General features: G+C 50.9%; 1 protein-coding gene across 5 annotated transcripts; it reads left to right on the forward strand.

Moving 5' to 3' along the window:
* Positions 1-17: 17 nt before the first annotated feature.
* On the forward strand, positions 18-15,105 carry ZNF839 (zinc finger protein 839). 5 transcript variants are annotated; one of them, XM_031454369.2, is made up of 8 exons: positions 18-312; positions 4,629-5,513; positions 7,467-7,688; positions 9,938-10,030; positions 10,610-10,759; positions 12,696-12,836; positions 12,978-13,104; positions 13,885-15,105. In XM_031454369.2, exons 1-8 carry the CDS (start codon positions 25-27, stop codon positions 14,733-14,735), a joined length of 2,757 nt encoding a protein of 918 aa, XP_031310229.1. In that variant the 5' UTR covers positions 18-24; the 3' UTR covers positions 14,736-15,105. The 5 variants fall into 5 exon arrangements, with proteins under 5 accessions (XP_031310229.1, XP_064342335.1, XP_031310230.1 ...); XM_064486266.1 differs by lacking the exon at positions 18-312 and adding an exon at positions 1,442-2,185 and having other exon boundaries at positions 13,885-14,845; XM_064486265.1 differs by lacking the exon at positions 12,696-12,836.
* The last annotated feature ends 2,299 nt before the right edge of the window (positions 15,106-17,404 follow it).

The following is a 17,404-nucleotide window of genomic DNA, read 5'->3' on the forward strand; positions in this document are numbered from 1 at the left end:
GTTCGAGTACTCGCGTCGGCCGTCATGGCGGACGCGGAGCCGGAGGCGGAGGATGGCAGCGAGGATGGCGGCGGCGGTCGGGCTGCCCCCTGCCAGAGCGGCAGCGTGGCGCGCGTGGCCCCGCTGGGCCCCGAGCAGCTGCGGCGGGTCCTGGAGCAGGTGACGAAGGCGCAGCCGCCCGCTGAGCCGCCGCCGCCGCCTTTCGTGCTGCAGGACGCGGCGCGGCGGCTGCGGGATGCGGCCCAGCAGGCAGCCCTGCAACGGGGCCCCGGCGCCGAGCCCCCGCGCCCGCCGCGCCTGCTGCCGCCGCAGGTGAGGCCCCGGGAGGGACGTGGGGAAACCGAGGCCCGGAGGGGGCGAGGCCTCACGGCGGGCAGGCCGAAGTCTGCGCCGCCGCTTCACCTCTTAGGCCTTAGAGCTGCGCTGCCGGGGAGGCCGGTGTCCGCCCGCGGCAGTATCAGGGCGTCCCCATACTAAGGTCCGTAGGGCGGCAGGCCACCCCCACCTGTCACTGCTCCGGCGCTTTCAGCTCCTCCATCCGGCCTCCCTCCAGGAGCCTTTGCCCAAGCTGGCCGTCTGCCTGGGACGCCTGCCTACCGTCTCTGCTCTCACAGCCCCGCTCGGCGCTCCCGCGTGCCGCTTAGCTCCTCTTCCCGGCTTGTGTCCATTCATTCCGTATTTATTGAGCACTCACTGTGTTCCAGCACTGCCCGAGGTGCAGCTTTGAACACTGTGCATGAAGAACGTAAGGCACGTTCTGGGAGTGACAAGGGGGCTGCTTTAGAGTCAGTAGTCCTTAGGCCTGACAGTGGAGCAGAGACCTGAATGGATTAAGAGGAAGCAAAATCGAGAATTTTTCAGGTGGAGGGTACTCCGAGGCCCAGACTTGAGACAGAATTAAGTGCCTTCCAGTAGCTTCATGCAGGACTTACCACCCTCAGGGATAGTGCCTGGGTTCGTAACCGCAGTTACAAATGACCCAGTTGGTGCCTGGCATTCGGTTAATGAATGAAATGTGAAAGCACTCTGTATACTACCAAACATTCTTTCTCAGTGGCATTTCTTGGGTCACACAGCTTTTGGCTGCTAGGGAAGTCGAACTAGACCGTGGTCTTCCAAGTCCAGAGGATCTGGTGTAGCCCCTGAGACTGGAAGTCCTTCCCATCACCTGTAAAATTACCCCCTTTTAGCACTGGGGTTGTAAGTAACACAATGCTTCTCACTCCAGAATTGCCACAGGGATTCTTCTTTCACTAGAAGAAATAGGTAGAGAATAGGATCAGCGATCTTTGCTGTTTTTTTGGTTTTGGTTTTTGGCTGCTTAAGATTTATACCCAGATGGTCACCAAGACAGGGAAGCTGCCTTGTTAAAGTTTGAGAAGACAAGTACAATTCTGCCCAAACACCACACTTCTGAGAGGTGTGATCTTGGGTAACTGAACCACTCTGGGCTTTGGTCTCCTTACTTGCAGGAGGTTTGGCTCACTGGATGTGCTTTCTAGCCCACATTCTGGTCGAGAAACAAATACCTCCTGTTGTGGGACCCAGCGTGGTGGGCGGATGTCGTGGGTGGTAAAAGAATTTACCAGCGATAAAGTATGAGAATAGGAAAGGAGTTTATTAGGGTGCACTGTCACAGACAGCAGCGGGCCACACAGACGGGAGGTGCCTGTGTGACCCCTGGGGGCCAGTTGTTCGGGTCTTCTATAAGGTCGGGCCACAAGGTGCCTGATCTGCTTGTGCACAAGGCTCTGATTGGTTGTAGGTGAGGCAAGAAGTTTAGGGTCCCTGAAGGGTGGTGGGGTTTATGACTGATAAGGATGAGGTGGGCTGAAACAAGCCAGCCTGGGCTGTTGTGAGATTAGGCATTACCTAGGGCTATTAGGGCGAACACACCCAGTAAAGATTGTACTGTTCATCACAGGCAGACATCTGAGAGCCCACGAATGGGGGTCGTTGGACTTGGAAGGATGTCATTTGGCCCCACACCTACCATGTAAGCCCTGCACCGCTGGTCTGTGGAGTCAGAAGGGTGATGGTGGCTGTGTTCGCAGGCCTCTGCTCCACGTCCAGCACTGTGCTTGACCACTTGGTTCTCAGCAGCCACACAGAAGTGTTTGTATCAGCCTTTTACAGATGAGGAACAAAGTCAAGAGAGGTGGAGTGACTGCCTAGGGTTCCCCAGGTATGGCTGCACTCCAGGGCCTGTTGAATGTGACCACAGCTTTTTGGGTTTGGTGTGGCAACTTAGGAAAGAGTCTAAAAATTACATTTTCCATAAAACAGAAACAAACCTAATCAGAGTTAGGTAGCATGATTTTATTCTGTAGCTAATCTAATTGGGGTGATATGAATTCTGCATGCATTCACAATAATGTAATTTTGCGGTCTAATAGTCTTGTGCCCCAGCTGTGCCATGGAGGCCACAAAGACAAGTCAGATGTGTACCTTGCCCCCAGGGAGGGTATGATCTCATCAAGGAGATAAAACATAACTCACTTAACTTCTAATCAGGGTCAGAAAGCTAGAAATAAAGATAAAGAACTAAATGTGTTTGGAGAAGGGAGAGGTTTTGCTGTCCCTCCTCCGAGCCTATGACAGCCATATCCCTAACACCTGTGATGTCTCTGGCCCATGGGCACTGCTCAGTAACTATTTGGAGAACCTTGTTGACAGCAGCCCTGCCCTTTGGCGGGCTCTTTACTGTTACAGACAGTGCTGTCCTTGAACCTCCTACACATGCATCTTTGTGCCCATGCCAGGTTTCTTATGGGATCCAGGAAACGGGACTGCTGGGTCAGAAAGCACGTGCATTTAAAATTTTGTTAGATGTTAGAAAAAAAAAGTTGTTGAAGAAATGCAGCCCCACTTCTAGGTGTGTGCCCTGGAGAAACTCACATGTGTGTACACACGTCTGTGACCATGTGGAGCAGACCACAGAGCACAGGGTAGGGGACCATCTGCCCTTCAGCAGGAGATGCTGTTCTCATACTGCAGAGAAAATGAACGCTCAGAGTTATGGAATGTGGATGAATTTCATAAGCAAGATAGGGAGGAAAAAGCCTGAAAAGGCCCCAACAAGTTGCAGGAGATGATATTCACTTTTTATAAAGTTTAAAAACACATAAAGGGCCAGGGAGGGATAAATTAGGAGTTTGGGATTAACAGAGACACATTACTATATATAAAATAGAGAAACAACCAGGTCCTACTGTATAGCACAGGAAACTATGTTTAATTTCTTGTATTAATATATAATGGAAAAGAATCTGAAAGTACATATATATATTTACATGTATGTGTATAACTGAATCGCTTTGCTGTACACCTGAAACTAACATTGTAAATCAACTATACGTCAATAAAGAATAAAATTAAAAAGCACATCAAAACTAAATTATACATTTTTAGGGATGTCTACGTATGTAATGTAAAGAATGCATGAGAACGACCACCAGCATATTCAGGATAGGGTGGAGAAGGAGGTGTGCAGACTGTCTCCCTGTGGTGACAGGGTCGCATGTTGTGAGGTGGGTGGTGGGGACTTGGGTTATACTGTTCTTTATGGCTTTTTTGATTTCCTAGATTTCATTGAAAACTTTAAAGAATGAGGCCACTAATTGAATTGAGTTCGATTTAGAAATACTAAGAACTCCAAGTGAATAAATACACATATGGTAAAACTATAAAGGATTTTTAAATAGTTCATGAAGTCAGCTTAGTGAATTATGACAAGTGTTTTTTTTTAAACTTTTTTTTTATTGAGTTATAGTCATTTTACAATGTTGTGTCAAATTCCAGTGTAGAGCACAATTTTTCAGTTATACATGAACATGCATACATTCATTGTCACATTCTCTTTCACTGTGAGCCACCACAAGATCCTGTATATATTTCCCTGTGCTACACAGTACAATCTTATTTATCTATTCTACATTTTGAAATCCCAGTCTGTCCCTTCCCACGCCCTGTCCCCCTGGCAACCACAAGTTTGTATTCTATGTCTATGAGTCTGTTTCTGTTTTGTATTTCTGTTTCTTTTTTTTTTTTTTTTTTTTTTTAGATTCCGCATATGAGTGATCTCATATGGTATTTTTCTTTCTCTTTCTGGCTTACTTCACTTAGAATGACATTCTCCAGGAACATCCATGCTGCTGCAAATGGCGTTATGTTGTTGGTTTTTATGGCTGAGTAGTATTCTATTGTATAAATATACCATAGCTTCTTTATCCAGTCATCTGTTGATGGACATTTAGGCTCTTCTCCACGTTTGGCTACTGTAAATAGTGCTGGTATGAACATTGGGGTGCAGGTGTATGACAAGTGTTTTTTAAAAAGTGATGTAGAGCAGATACTATCAGAAGGCAGGAATGGTAGGAAGTTTCACAAACTTTATTTTGTTTATATATACAAATGCTTCTGCACTCATGATGGAGGTGACAGAAGCTAGACCACTGTGGCCTGGGGGGCAGGATGAATAAGAAACACTGCAAACAGTACAGATACATCATACAGACTTTTTATATGTAAGATGTATAAGTTAGAAAAAATTTAATAGGTTTAAGATGAGAGCAAAATTGCAGAAATGTTGATAAGCATAATGCTTCTTTTCTCTTTCTGTATTTAAGCAACTGGAAGCCATTTATGTGAAGGTAACATCCAGAGACTTGAAAGGCCAGGAGAAGCCGATGCCCACACTGGCCACCATCCAGCCCCAGGCGGCCGGGCCGGGCCCACCTCCCCAAAGGCACTGCAGTGTGCTGGGGCTCAGCATCGCCAGCTCGCAGCTGCTCAGGGCAAAGCCCCGCCTGAGCACCGGGCCACAGCCGTGCTTCCTGAGTACCTCGCCTCAGCCTCTTGCTCAGGTGTTAGTACAGAGGCCACTGCCCGCCCTCCGACCAGTCCCTGCGAAGACAGGCTTGGCTCCTGAGGCTCCAAGTGGGCAGGGAGCCACGTTGGCCCCTTCGTCGGCCTCCGACCAGCCAGCAGTGACATCTGTTTCATCCAGTTCAGCAAATTTATTTATTTCCAACTCACACACAAAACACACTGAGAAACTAAAAAAATCTTTAAAAGTAAAAACACGTTCTGGACGGATATCTCGACCTCCCAAGTATAAAGCTAAAGATTATAAATTCATAAAAACAGAGGATTTGGCCGATGGACACCCGTCAGATTCTGACGATTATTCAGAACTGAGTGTGGAAGAAGATGAGGACCAGAGGGGGAAGCAGGCACTCTTTGACCTGTCGAGCTGCATCCTGAGGCCCAAAATGTTTAAGTGTCAGACGTGTGAAAAGTCATACATAGGAAAGGGGGGTCTGGCCCGGCACTTTAAGCTTAATCCAGGCCACAGCCACGTGGAGCCTGAGATGTCGCTGTCGGAGAAGGCCAACGGGAGCGTGATCCAGGGCCCCACGGAGGGCAGGCTTGTCAGCCTGGCATCCCCGGAGCCACCCTCACTGGCTCTTCTAAGTGAGGATGGGGCCCGGTCAGCAGGGGGTGGCCTGCAGGTAACGTTTCTCTCTGGTGGGAGTGTCCTTATTCCTGCCCGTCCTTAAATTAGCTGCACATTGTCTGCACTGCCGCTGGGTAATCAGGGAGAAGTGTGTCTTCTGCCTGGTGCAGCGTGGTTTACTGAGCACGTCTGAGGGCAGTGTAGCCGCCGGTCCTTTAGGTCTGGTCACTGAACTAATCGCAGAGCACCCTTGGCCGGAACCGACCTGCCCGCGGCCTTGGGAAAGGCCCTAGTGGGGGCACCGGTCTCCGGGCTGCTTCCTGGGGCGTCTGCAGTAACCCGCTGCCTGCCCAGTCCCTGTGTCCTCGCCTTGCTTTGCCCCTTCTGACACGATCAGACAAAGCAGATACACGTCACCGTGAGTTTGCATCACTACATCAACGTGTATTTACTGAAATTTTAACTTACCCAACGTGTGTGGTGAGCGCTTGTGTGCGGTTCGCAGGAAGTCGATTATTTTAACAGCGGTAAAACCATGGGACAGCCTGGTGTTAGGATTCCAAGGTGCTACCTCGCTCTGTAGCATCAGCCTCAGTAGTGACAGTAGTAACAGTGCCGTTACTGCAGGCCTACCTTGGGCAGGAGGTGCACGTGCATTTTCTCAATCCTGGGAGAGCCCTGAAGGCAGGTGCAAGGGTTCCTGCCTGCGATGAGGCACCTGGGTCTCAGAGAGGGTGGTGGGCATCCCTGTCGAGACACGTCTAGGAGTCTGTCCCGGGGGGAGTTTAGACCCGGTCTTCTGACTTTGCAGCCCATGCTCTAGGCCCGCCTGCCTCTGGTAGAAGGTTCTGTGCCTCTTGCAGCTGGAAAAAGCCCAACTTTTGTGAGACCTCTTACTTCTCTTAAGTTGTAGTAGGACCAGGGTGACCATGTGGTTTATCACCCAAACCAGGACATTTTGAGAATGAAAGGGGTGATTCCAGGGGACACCCAGGACTGTCTCAGACAAACTGGACGGCCAGGCTGACTGGCACTTTCTTTTTCCTTCAATAACGAAATCCTACACCACTGAAAAAGCAACTTCTGGATATTGGAATTCCTGAATATAGGCACGTGGCCTTGCTCCAGATTGCTTGGAGGCCATGGGGTCCTGGAGCTGGCTCCCTCCAACCAGAGAGACATCATATCTGTGTCCTTTCCTGAGCCTGCTGTGGAGGGCCACTTGATACTTAAAGCCACAAACAGACCTGGCACTCCTCCTGAGGCGCCACTGTCGTGGACTTGGGAGGAAAACTGTCTGGGAGGACGTACTTGGTGCTGGCTTTCCTTGCGTTTGTTTAACCTTCCTGTAGTCTTGGGAGGTGTAGGTGTACTACTCCTCTTTTCAGGGGAGGGAATTGGCCCAGAATGAGGAAATAGTGTCAGGTCCAGATTCTCTTCCTAAAGCTATGCAAATGCACGGCGACAGAGCACGCAAGTGGCTGCCCCGCCTGGGGCGGGGCCGGGGGGGATGCGTGATGCTGCGTGCCCAGGGTTTCTTTTTCTGATGATGAAAATGTTCTGCGATTAGATCACGGCGATGGTTACACAGCCTTGTGAATATACTAAAACCAACTTAATTGTATATTTCCAAAGGATGAATTTTATGGTGTTTGAAGTATATCCAGTAAAAAATAATAAAATTTAAAAGTCATAGGTAAATTATGAATTAACAAAATTCATATCAGTTTTTAAGATGACAGTGACATCAGAAGAGTTTCTTGTTTCATTTTGGGCAACACCTCAGGGTTATGGTTTGTCAGACCAGACTTACTGGCTGGTTAATGTTCATCTGGTAGCTTAAAGAAATACTTCAAGATGCATTTTATTATAGTTCTTAATAATGCAAAGAAGAATAACCTAGCAAGTTCTTTGCTTTTGACTTGACATTTTTCTGCTTTAAGGTTTTCATTATGGTGTGTAAAGCATAATTATTTTATTTTCATTTTGGGTTGCACCACTTATCTAGAATAGTCAGTCAGTACAAGGTGATGAGGCGTTGGTGTCTGAACCAGAAAATGGAAGTTGTTCAGCCCTTTCGGGATCAAAGAGACACCCAGGACCTAGAAGTGTCTGCTCCACGGCCCCTGCAGAGCCCAGCGCAGCCGTCCTGGAGCAGAGCGGACCGCACGTGGGTGCTGGCACGGCCGGGACGCGGAGCCCAGCGAGGAGCAGAGCCCGGCTTCAGGAGGTGCGTCGCTCTTAGAACCCTGTTCTTGAAACCCATTTCTTTGGCATGGTATGTGGCAATTCACTATTAGGTTTCTGAATTTTAAAGTAAAATACCCAGATCAACTAAACAGTTCACCTGATGTGTAATTGGATGAAGGACATAATAAATTCATAATAGCATTATCTGAGAGAACTCCGGGGTTGGCCAGAGGGCCTTAGGTATAGCAAGAGCTGCTTGCCTCTGACTTTTGGAATAATTATAACCTGTGCTTTCATGGAAGCAGTTTAGGGAACAACATAATGTTTTCCTATTTTTTGTAAAAAGTTTCAAGGTATAAAAGCATATTTCAGGTTTTAAGTTCTAGACTCTCCATTCCTCTATTCCAGCCCCTGGAAAGTAGCTTTATTGAGTTTAGTTGAATTGGCTTAGGAAAGTAGAACCCTAAGCTCGCGCAGGTGGTCTTTGGCCAGGATGTACTCGCTTGTCTGCTAACGACCAGATGAGGATCTTAAAAGAGGTGAAAAATCGCGTGAGATGGCTCGAGATACGTTAGTGAGACAGCTGGCCCCAGAAGGAGTGGCTGTCAGGCCCAGGGCCTCCAAACTCCTGCACACAGGGGAAGACGTGGTTTTCAGAAAGGAAGTGGGTTTCCTAGAAAGCTTCACGAGGTTATGTGTTCTAGCAGGAAGCTTAAACCCTGGTGAATTCGCTTTTCTCCCCGTGGGGCTTGTTAATGAATCCTGGATGACTAATTTTGGGGAGTAGGGGGGGAGATATTCTCTGACTCGATTCATTTATTAACATGCAAAATAGCCATCGTCTTCTGGCACTTTCCACTGGGCAGCTCAGCCACGCTGACTGCTGTGCGCCGAGCTAGGTTCCATCCTGAAACTCAGGCTATTAACTCACATAAGGTTACTCCGCAGGCAGGGGGCAGACCCGGAATTTGAATCGAGGGTGTGTGGTCTCTACTAAGTAGGAGCGTGTGGTAGCACCTGAGATCAGTGAGGCCTGGCCTGCCGTGTGCATCAGCGACCCTGACCTATCAGCCTGCCTGATAGGCCCCATCTGTCGGCCAGAGTCAAGGACTGCTCTGAACAGGGCCCTCTCCTTCTTATTATAGAAGGGAATCTCCCCAGAAGTGGGCGCTGCTTTGCACACCAACCGGGTGTCCAGCTAGTATCAGGCCCTGTCCTGGGTGTGGGGGACACTGTGCATCACAGAGGCAGGGGCCCTGCTCCGGGGGAAAGATGACAGCCAGGGCGGTCAGCAACAGCACTGTCAGGTGGGCAGGGTGTGGAGCAGAGAACTGAGGAGATGGCCTCCTGCCATTGTGATGCTTGAACGTCACGGGGGATAAGGCCCCGTGTTCCGACCTCCTCACACCTCCAGGGTGTTGGGAGCCAGCTGGTCATCTTTCTCTAAGGGCTTTTGAGAGTCATAATTAAACATCTTTAACTTGCAAATGAAAAGGTTTTCCTTTTGCTTTTCTGACCCTGTGGCTTCCTCTGAACCCCTTCCAGTCCCTTGCAGCTTCTAATTGATCTCTCTTCCCAAACCCTGAGCTTGTGACCTCCCTGAGCCTCATAAGCCTTTCTGTTTCTAGGACTTCTCAGCTTCCCCTCATGTTCTTGCCTCCCTGGGGGATCTCACCCATTCCCCCTGGTTTCTCAGAACATCTGTCTGCTGACTCTACATCTGTATTTCTGATCAGATCTCTCCCGAGCTTCAGAGCTGATCGCAGGCTTTCCTACGTGGGTGTCCTGTAGACCCCTCCACCCTGCACATCCCAGCAGGGCCTACTCTTCCTTGTCAGGGGTCTGCGAGGGCCCAGCTGGGGCCCCAGAGGCGCCCAGGACCCCTTCTTGGCTCACCCCTCCCTGCGTCGTCATCCCCGGGTTCTTGTTGGGTGCTTTGGTGGTGGTCTCCTGACGTGGGCTGCCTCTGGATTTTGCTTGCATTTTCATCCCTGGCATTGGTTGGCGAGCCCTGGGGAGCAGGGAACGCATTTCCCCATTGGTCTGGTACCCACTACTCGCTCCGTGCTCTCATGGGGAAGTCAAACTCTAAATCCAGAATCCATCAGAGGACTTTGTTAATAGGTGAGCACGTGAGATATTTAATAAGGCAGAGTGTTTATAGCTGAGAGTTACGTAATCACTAAGATTTTAGGAAACTTGCTTTTATGTTCTTTGCTGCACCAATTTATTGACCGCTGGGAGATTCTTTCTGTGCTTTCAAAGATGCCAAACACTTTCTTCTGGTAGTTTCTCCACCAGTGTGACCAGGAGGATCTAGTGGAGTTGGCTCTGCCTCAGCTGGCTCGGGTCGTGACCGTGTATGAATTCCTTCTGATGAAGGTGAGTGTTCTTAGTGTTTCTGAGTGACTGAGGGCTGATTTGAAGCTGTTTGGAAAGGCGGCCTTCACATTCACAGCAGACACAGCCAGCCCCTGGGAGTCGCTCCCCCCAGGACAGAGCAGAAGCGAGCCCGTGGCCGGCGGGGGGGCAGGTGGCTGCACCGCCAGGCAGGCCGCTCCGAACTCCCTTGACTGTTCTAACTTTGTGCGGGAGGAGCCAAAGTCAGCTTTCTCCCTGGCGCCCACCCACCCCGCCAGCCTCAACCTGCCTGCGGGCCCCGGCAGGCCCGCGGTCCAGGCCTTACTGCCTCCCTGTCTGGCTCCCCTGGCCTCTGGCCTCTGGCCGCCCTCACCCTGGGGTGGCTTCCTTCCTGGGCAGCTTCTCCCAGGCCCTTCCTGGCGTCCCTGCCGAGCCGAGAGCTGGGCACACGGAGGCCCTCCCCGGGGAGCGGAGGCAGCGCTGCACGGATGGGCGCCGAGGGCTCGGGAGCTGGTGTCCTGCCCTCCTTTGGGTCTCTCTGTCTTTTCCATACCACTGCCTCAGGCTGAAACATGTTCTGTCATCTTTGTCTTCACTAAGGTTGAAAGAGGTCATCTAGCAAAACCTTTCTTCCCAGCTGTATACAAGGAATTTGAAGAGTTGCACAAAATGGTTAAGAAAATGTGTCAAGATTACCTGCACAGTTCTGGTCCCTGTCTTCAGGAGCCCCTGGAAATAAACAACAACAAGGTAACAAGCTTGCAGGGGAGGACGCGTCGCTCTTAGGGCCAAAAGGAGTCTGTCCCTTAAAAAGGAGACTATTTCAGCAGAGATGTCTTCATAGTCAACTTCTTTTTGGTGCTTTTTTCCATGAAGTGAAGGTTTTTTGTCTTAACATAAAAGCAATCCGTACTTTTTTCAGAAAACTTAGAAATGCAGATAAGCTAAAAGAAAATTGTCAACACCGTAGCCCCCCTCTCACTGAGGGACGCAGGTCACAGGCCACAGGTTGTGTTGTTTCTTCATTATGTAGGTTTTTGCAAAGGGATGAGACCAATAGTTTTAGTTTGTGGTTGCTCTGACGAAATTCTCGTTTCAGTGTCACTGTCTTCATCAGACTGCCTTTAGCTCTGTCGGGTCCTTGACAAAAGCACATTGGGAACAGATGTGGTTTTACTTGTTTTGGATAAAACCTTTTGCTGGGCATAGCACACGCCCCGTGGTCAGGCCATGCAGGGGCCTCTCACTGTGTCCAGCACAGAGCATCCCCTGACCCTCACAAAGTCCCTGCCCCTGCTCCCCGCCGCCCCATGAAAGTATGGCACTGAGTTCGTGGTCTTTTCCTGCTCTCACAAGGTCATGAGTTTAAAACAGTGTCTGGTTTTACAACAACATGGATGGACTTGGAGGATATTATGCTGAGTGAGGTAAGTCAGAGGAAGACAGATACCATATGATATCACTTACATGTGGAATCTAAAGCATAAAACAAACCACTGAGTATCACAAACAAACAAACAAATAAATAAGTAGTGTCTGGTGTATTTGAAAAAGTGTTTGTCCAACAGTGACAAATCCTTGGGCCACGCTGACTTTAACTGCTCTTCATATTTTGTTAAACTGATGAAGGACCTGCCTATCTGTGATCAGAGGCTGTCATCATTAGCTTTATACAAATTCAGTATTTACTATAACTTAATAAACTTTTTTTGGTTTCATTTTCTCAAATTGTATATTAGAAAAATATAATGGATTTTTACTGAGCCTCATATAGATGCCCCGGTTAGCAGTTGTCAACCATCTGTTCTTTAAACTGTAGGTGAAGCAGGCATGGGTACCACCTGTTATGAACCAGACAGGACGTGCAGGGACGCTGTGCACGCCCACCGGACCCATCTTTGCAGGCAGTTCAGGCTGTGCCACAGCCTATTTATTTATTTATTTATTTATATTTATTTAACAGAGGTGCTGGGGATTGAACTCAGGACCTCGTGCATGCTAAGCATGTGCTGTACTGCTGAGCTGTACCCTCCCCACTCACAGCCTCTTTGGAGCAAAGGCAGTGGCTCAATTTGCAGGGGACACTGTCAGGTTGGTAGGTGCTAAGCTTGCTGACCCCTGTTCTCTACCCTGACCTGGAACTGCTGCCCCTCCTGCCCACCCCTCCTGTCCCCTGCGGTGCACTCTCTGTGCTGGCTGTGTGTAAACCAGGTACCTTTACATCTGCTGTTTTACCTAGGTTTTGCAGGTGGAATCTAATCCTTACAAAATCCCTCAGGGCAGCTGTGGTCTGCAGTTTCCCTCAGATAAGGACTCAGAGATGTAGCTGCCAGGGTCACCCAGGCTCCATGCAGAGAAGCTGGGATCCAGCTCAGACTCTCAAACCCGCATCCTTCCCACCAGCTGGGAAAGGAGATCTGGTTCCAGCATAGGCGGGATTATTTTTCTGAAGGTACCAGTGAGAATTCAGGAAAGGAGGCATACTGGGCATAGAAGTTACCGTGGTGTCAGACTCACATTCTTCAGCTTGTGGTGACAGTTTATCTTCACTTTCCCGTTAGATGGCGCCTGGCTGTACAAAAGGGCTTCACAGATTTAAACTCAGCCCTTCGATTCTTCTGTGCTGACGTGCTTCTGGATCTTGTGTGTTTTGGGTGAAGCATCTCTGTGGCCCCTTTCTTCTCAGGTTGCTGAGTCCTTGGGAATCACGGAAGAATTCCTGAGGAAAAGAGAAACATGCACAGATTGCGTTCCACCCAAGTGCGCCAGCCAAGAGATGGACAGGGAGGGGCCGGGGGAAGCCGGCCGACGGAAGAGGGGCAACCAGGTGGGCATGGCGTTGAGGGGGTGCCGGCTACTGTCCGTTCAGGGCTGGATTATTGTAGTTACACCTCTTCAACTCACAGCATGGTTCCCAGGAAGAAGAGGTTTCTTCCTAGTCTTGGCTGATCGGCCCCTCTCTTCACAGACCACAGAAGAGGGGCTGGCTTCAGTGAAAAGGACCAGGAGAGAAACTCTGCCCCAGGACACCGAGCCTTCTGCCAACATCGGAGGCCAGCAGAGGCCAGCCCTGTGGGTCCCAGCTGCCAGTGAGGGTAAAACGCTCTTTGTGGTACGCACCCCAGGGCTCGGGCCTGCTTCTCAGGGGTGGGTGCCCCTGCGGCCACGTCAGAGAATCTTCTCAAGAGTTTTACCTCCACCTCCCACTATTCTGTCGTTCCATGTTCATTCCCTCTGGGTCTTGAGGTATTTGAGGTTTACTTGGGTCATTTATTGAAATAAAGAGCTGCCTTGTGGTGAGTGGGTTGCACCTGAGAGGGTCCCAAGAAGTTGAGCAGACCTGAGAGCAGGGACAGGTACACAGGACACACTGAGTCAGTGGCTTCGCCTTCCTGAGACTGGCTCTAAGTGTCAGCTGAGATTTAACATTTGAAAAGAAGACATTCTGGCTTTTATTTTGGCTCTAGCCAGAATCAATCAATTAGCCACTTTGAACACATGGCAGGCAAACTGAGAATCGCTCTCTAACTTCCTAAACTCTTACCAGGGCCTCCTGATGCCTTGCCTCATCCTAAGGTCTCCAATTTGAAGAGGCATTCTCCACTTCAGAACTTACTGCTGAGTTCTGCCGTCGTGGAGGGCAGGTCTGTTCAGTGAGAACAGGAAAGACTGCCCTCAGTTGGAATGCAGCTCCCCTCGGCCGACTGGTCGGCTTCCTCTTTGAGTTTCATCCGTCCTTGGAAACGACCAAGCCCAAGTAGCAAGGAGGTTCATGCTTTCTTTTTTTGGGGCAAGAAAATCACTTTGGACTAGCTTGTTTGGGATAGTGAGTGCAGTGAACCAGCTGTGATTACCTGTTTTTCCGAACTGTTTAGGTTTTGGCCCTGGAGTAAACGGGCGCACCTCTCACCTGGCTGACGACAGCCCCCCGAGGCCGGCTTCCGAGAGGGATGGAAGCACCGCACACGCCGGCCAGCGGCTGAAAGCGTTCGCTGACTTAGCAGCTGGGAGTGGGTCTGCAGACCCTGCTCCCTGGTGCCGGGATGTGAGTGGGCTGGGGGCACTGGCCCTGGGGTGGGTGGCAGCAGTCCCCGAGAACACCCAGGAACACTGGACAGACGCTGCCACCGGGGACAGCCTGAGGAGCTGGCGTCTCTGCAGCAGCTCGACATCCGCCGGCGGAGTGGGGTCCCTGCTGCCCGGCGGGTCTGGAAGTGCAGAGGCAGGGAACCTCTGTGAGGTGCGCGACTCCCCCGTGACCGGCCCCGGCAAGGTCCTGCTTGCCCAGGCTGCGGCCCCTCCGCTGGACAAAGTGTTGTCCTTGGACATCGGGCCCGCTGACCATGCCTACGGCTCTGTGTCCGAGCCCGGGCCTCAGCTATGTCCGGAAGGGGGTCTTGGAGGCCATGTGGGGGACTTGGACCAGTTGCCCTGTGGGACTGAGACACACACCGACCAGGGGGAGCTGGAGCACGTTGCAGCCGTCGGGGAAGCTGTGGCTTTTGAAGTTACCAACGGGTGCCATGGACAGGAGCGGATATTTATTCAGACTCCCGATGGACTTATCTTGTCCCACCCAGGTCCCGTAGTGTCTGCGGAGGGGGACATTGTCATAGTGACCAACGCAGAGGGGCCTGCCCTGCAGACTGGCCCCCCGGAAGGGGTTCTTCCAGATTCTGGGGAGGCAAGCCTTCACAGTGAAGTGGAGTCAGTCCTGCAGTCCTAGAGTTACATGTATTTTATCCAGAGAAGGTCTGTTTCAAGTAATGTATATTTTTCTAATGTGAATACTGATGCAAATGAATCTTATTTATAAAGAAGTGTCTTTCTACCCCCGCCGCCGACCCTTTGCTACATCTTGCTCATCGCGATGATGGCAGATGTGCTACCTGATCGTGAATTCCTCTGACACGTCTCACTCTTAAGAGCCTCTGACGCCACTATAGTTAATACCACTGCACTATTACCTGACTGTCCCCCTGCTCTCCAGTCCCCCAAAACTATGTCCCCTTTCCCCTTGGTGGTATACTGGTTTCTCACCAGACTTGGTCCATACTACAAGCTGCTTCTGGGTTCAATAAAAAGTCAATAAGTAAGCTTGCCATTTGGGCAGCATTTTATTGGGAAGTAGAAAGGAAAGTGTCTACTTACTTCTTATGGGTGAGGAAATCGAGGTGTAAAGACAGGAGCCCCAGTCCTTGGATGTCCCACTTGTGAAGTCACTTAACAAGGCCTTTTTTTCCCACGTTTTCCGTGGCTCTCTTATAGGAGAGAATAGGGGGGCCATTTGCCCACACTCAGGTGGTAGCATCAAAAAGGCACAGTGGTCCTCTCCCCTCACTGGCAGAGCTGGGGGTCGGGGGCTGCACCCCACCCTGGCTCGGTGCTCCTTCCAGGGGAGCTTATCCTTGGGGCCTGCATTTCCTACAGCCCTCCCAGTGACGGCATTTTTCTGTCCTCTCACATGATCTCAAAGCAGGTCCGACGGGAACAGAAGGGCAGGCAACCTAGGACTGAAGGAGCAAGCCACAGCTGCCCAGGAGCGCTGGGCTGGCGGCTCAGGCCGTGGGGTGCCCTCAGGAGTCCACAGGCCCACGAAACCAGCCTGAGTCCCATCCCTGGATCCTGGAGTGTGGGGGTTAGGATTGTGACACATGACTTTGTGGGGACCATGGCACCTCTCAAGTAAAACTGAGCTGCTGGGCATTCAGAAGTCGAGTGGCTTCACTCCAGAGGTGGTCCAGACCCAGGCTGATTCCTCACCTCGGGCGGCCCTCTTCCCAGAGGTCTCAGAAGGCTCCCCGCCCTTGTGTGTCTGCTCCGTCCTCCGGGACGTGAGGAGGAGCAGGAGGAGCACCCGAAACTTAAGGGGCGTGATCTGGACGTTGCACATGTGGCCTCTGTGCACATCTCATTAGTCACGTGGCCACACTTGGCTGCTAAGGTTCTGAAACCTAGTTCTAAGCAGGTAGCCATGCACCAGCTGACACTTCAATGGAGAATCAACACTGAAGGACAACCAGCCCAAGCCCCCCACCCCCAGGGTGGTCCAGGTTGCCGTGGGCCAGTCTGCAGCGGCAGTAGCAACAGCTCCAGAACCTCAGCAGCTTAAGAAACAACGGGGTATGTGTTTCCTGCCCACAAGACCTGTCACTCATAGGTTGGTGGGAGGGCTCTGTCTCATCACGGCCAGGCGGGGGACCCAGCAGGGCAGCCATGTCTCAAACACTGCTGGTGGCCCCACCGGAGGGGGCGAGTGCCAGGAGAGGCTAAACCCACCATGAGATGCACTTCAGGGGCCAGAAGTAGCCATGTGGCCCCACCCAACTGCAAGGGATTGTTAGTGCAACTTTCCATGGGCCAGGAAGGCAGGGCTCTGGGAACACTCGATGAAGAGCATGATGGCCGATCAACTGTCGGCATGTTCTCACCCATGACGTGCGAGTGTTCTTCAGGCTGAGCTGTGAGTGGTTCTTTTCATGCTTCTGTCTAAACTTCCGTCTCCTGGAGACACATGTATGTATTTGTTAATTAAATGTACTTACGGGTGCATCTCGAAACCCTCCCCCAGTTGTGTGGTCAGGCCACCCAAGATGGCTGTTCTCTTGCTCTCTGTACGTCTCCTGCTAGACCGGTCCCTGCTCACCCACAGCCTAATCACCTGACTGGCCTTCCCTCTTAATCACAGTCTAGTCAGTAAACGCCTACCTACTCCACCCCAACTAGTGACTGTTTTAATCTTTAGATCAGAATCTCCACCAAGATAGTTTATCAAAGAGGTGAGGAGCCTGTTCCCCTGCTGGCTTCCCTGGTAACCAATGGGCCAGTTCCCCCAATAACTGGTAACCTCCCCATCCCCTGAGGGTCAAGACTGCCACTGTGTCCTGCCACTGGCAGCTATACAAGGTGGGGTGTTGCTCCGGGACCTTCTTTCAAACGTGTAAGGTCCTGCACCCATTAAACCATTCAGGTCTGTGACTTGGACTGACTCTCAGATCCCGAGTCTAGGCAAGCACAGGGCTCACAGGCCTGCCTGGTGCAGCCCGACACCAGTCCCATTCTGTGTTTTTGTGGATTCTACCTGTTAACATTCTTTTACTATTTGGCAAGGTTTCCAGAGGCAGAGAAAACACCTGGTGATCAATCCACTGTGTTGAGAAGCCCCATGCGGGTTCTCTGAAGACTTCATTGTTCCTTTCAGATAGAAACTGTCCTTCGGTTGTGTAATGACTTTGGAACTCAGCAAACTCAATAGCCAAGAGCTCTTCCATCAGTTTGATGCCTCTTCTGTTTCATGAGGGATCCCTGGGCTAATGCCACTGGAAACTTGGCTCTTTTACTTGTTTGTAAACTTAGCAGTATCGATCCTTTCCATTAGTTCTCCCGGGCAACCTG

This window comes from Camelus dromedarius, chromosome 5, assembly GCF_036321535.1.
Source record: "Camelus dromedarius isolate mCamDro1 chromosome 5, mCamDro1.pat, whole genome shotgun sequence".
In the NCBI taxonomy this organism is placed as follows: domain Eukaryota; kingdom Metazoa; phylum Chordata; class Mammalia; order Artiodactyla; family Camelidae; genus Camelus; species Camelus dromedarius.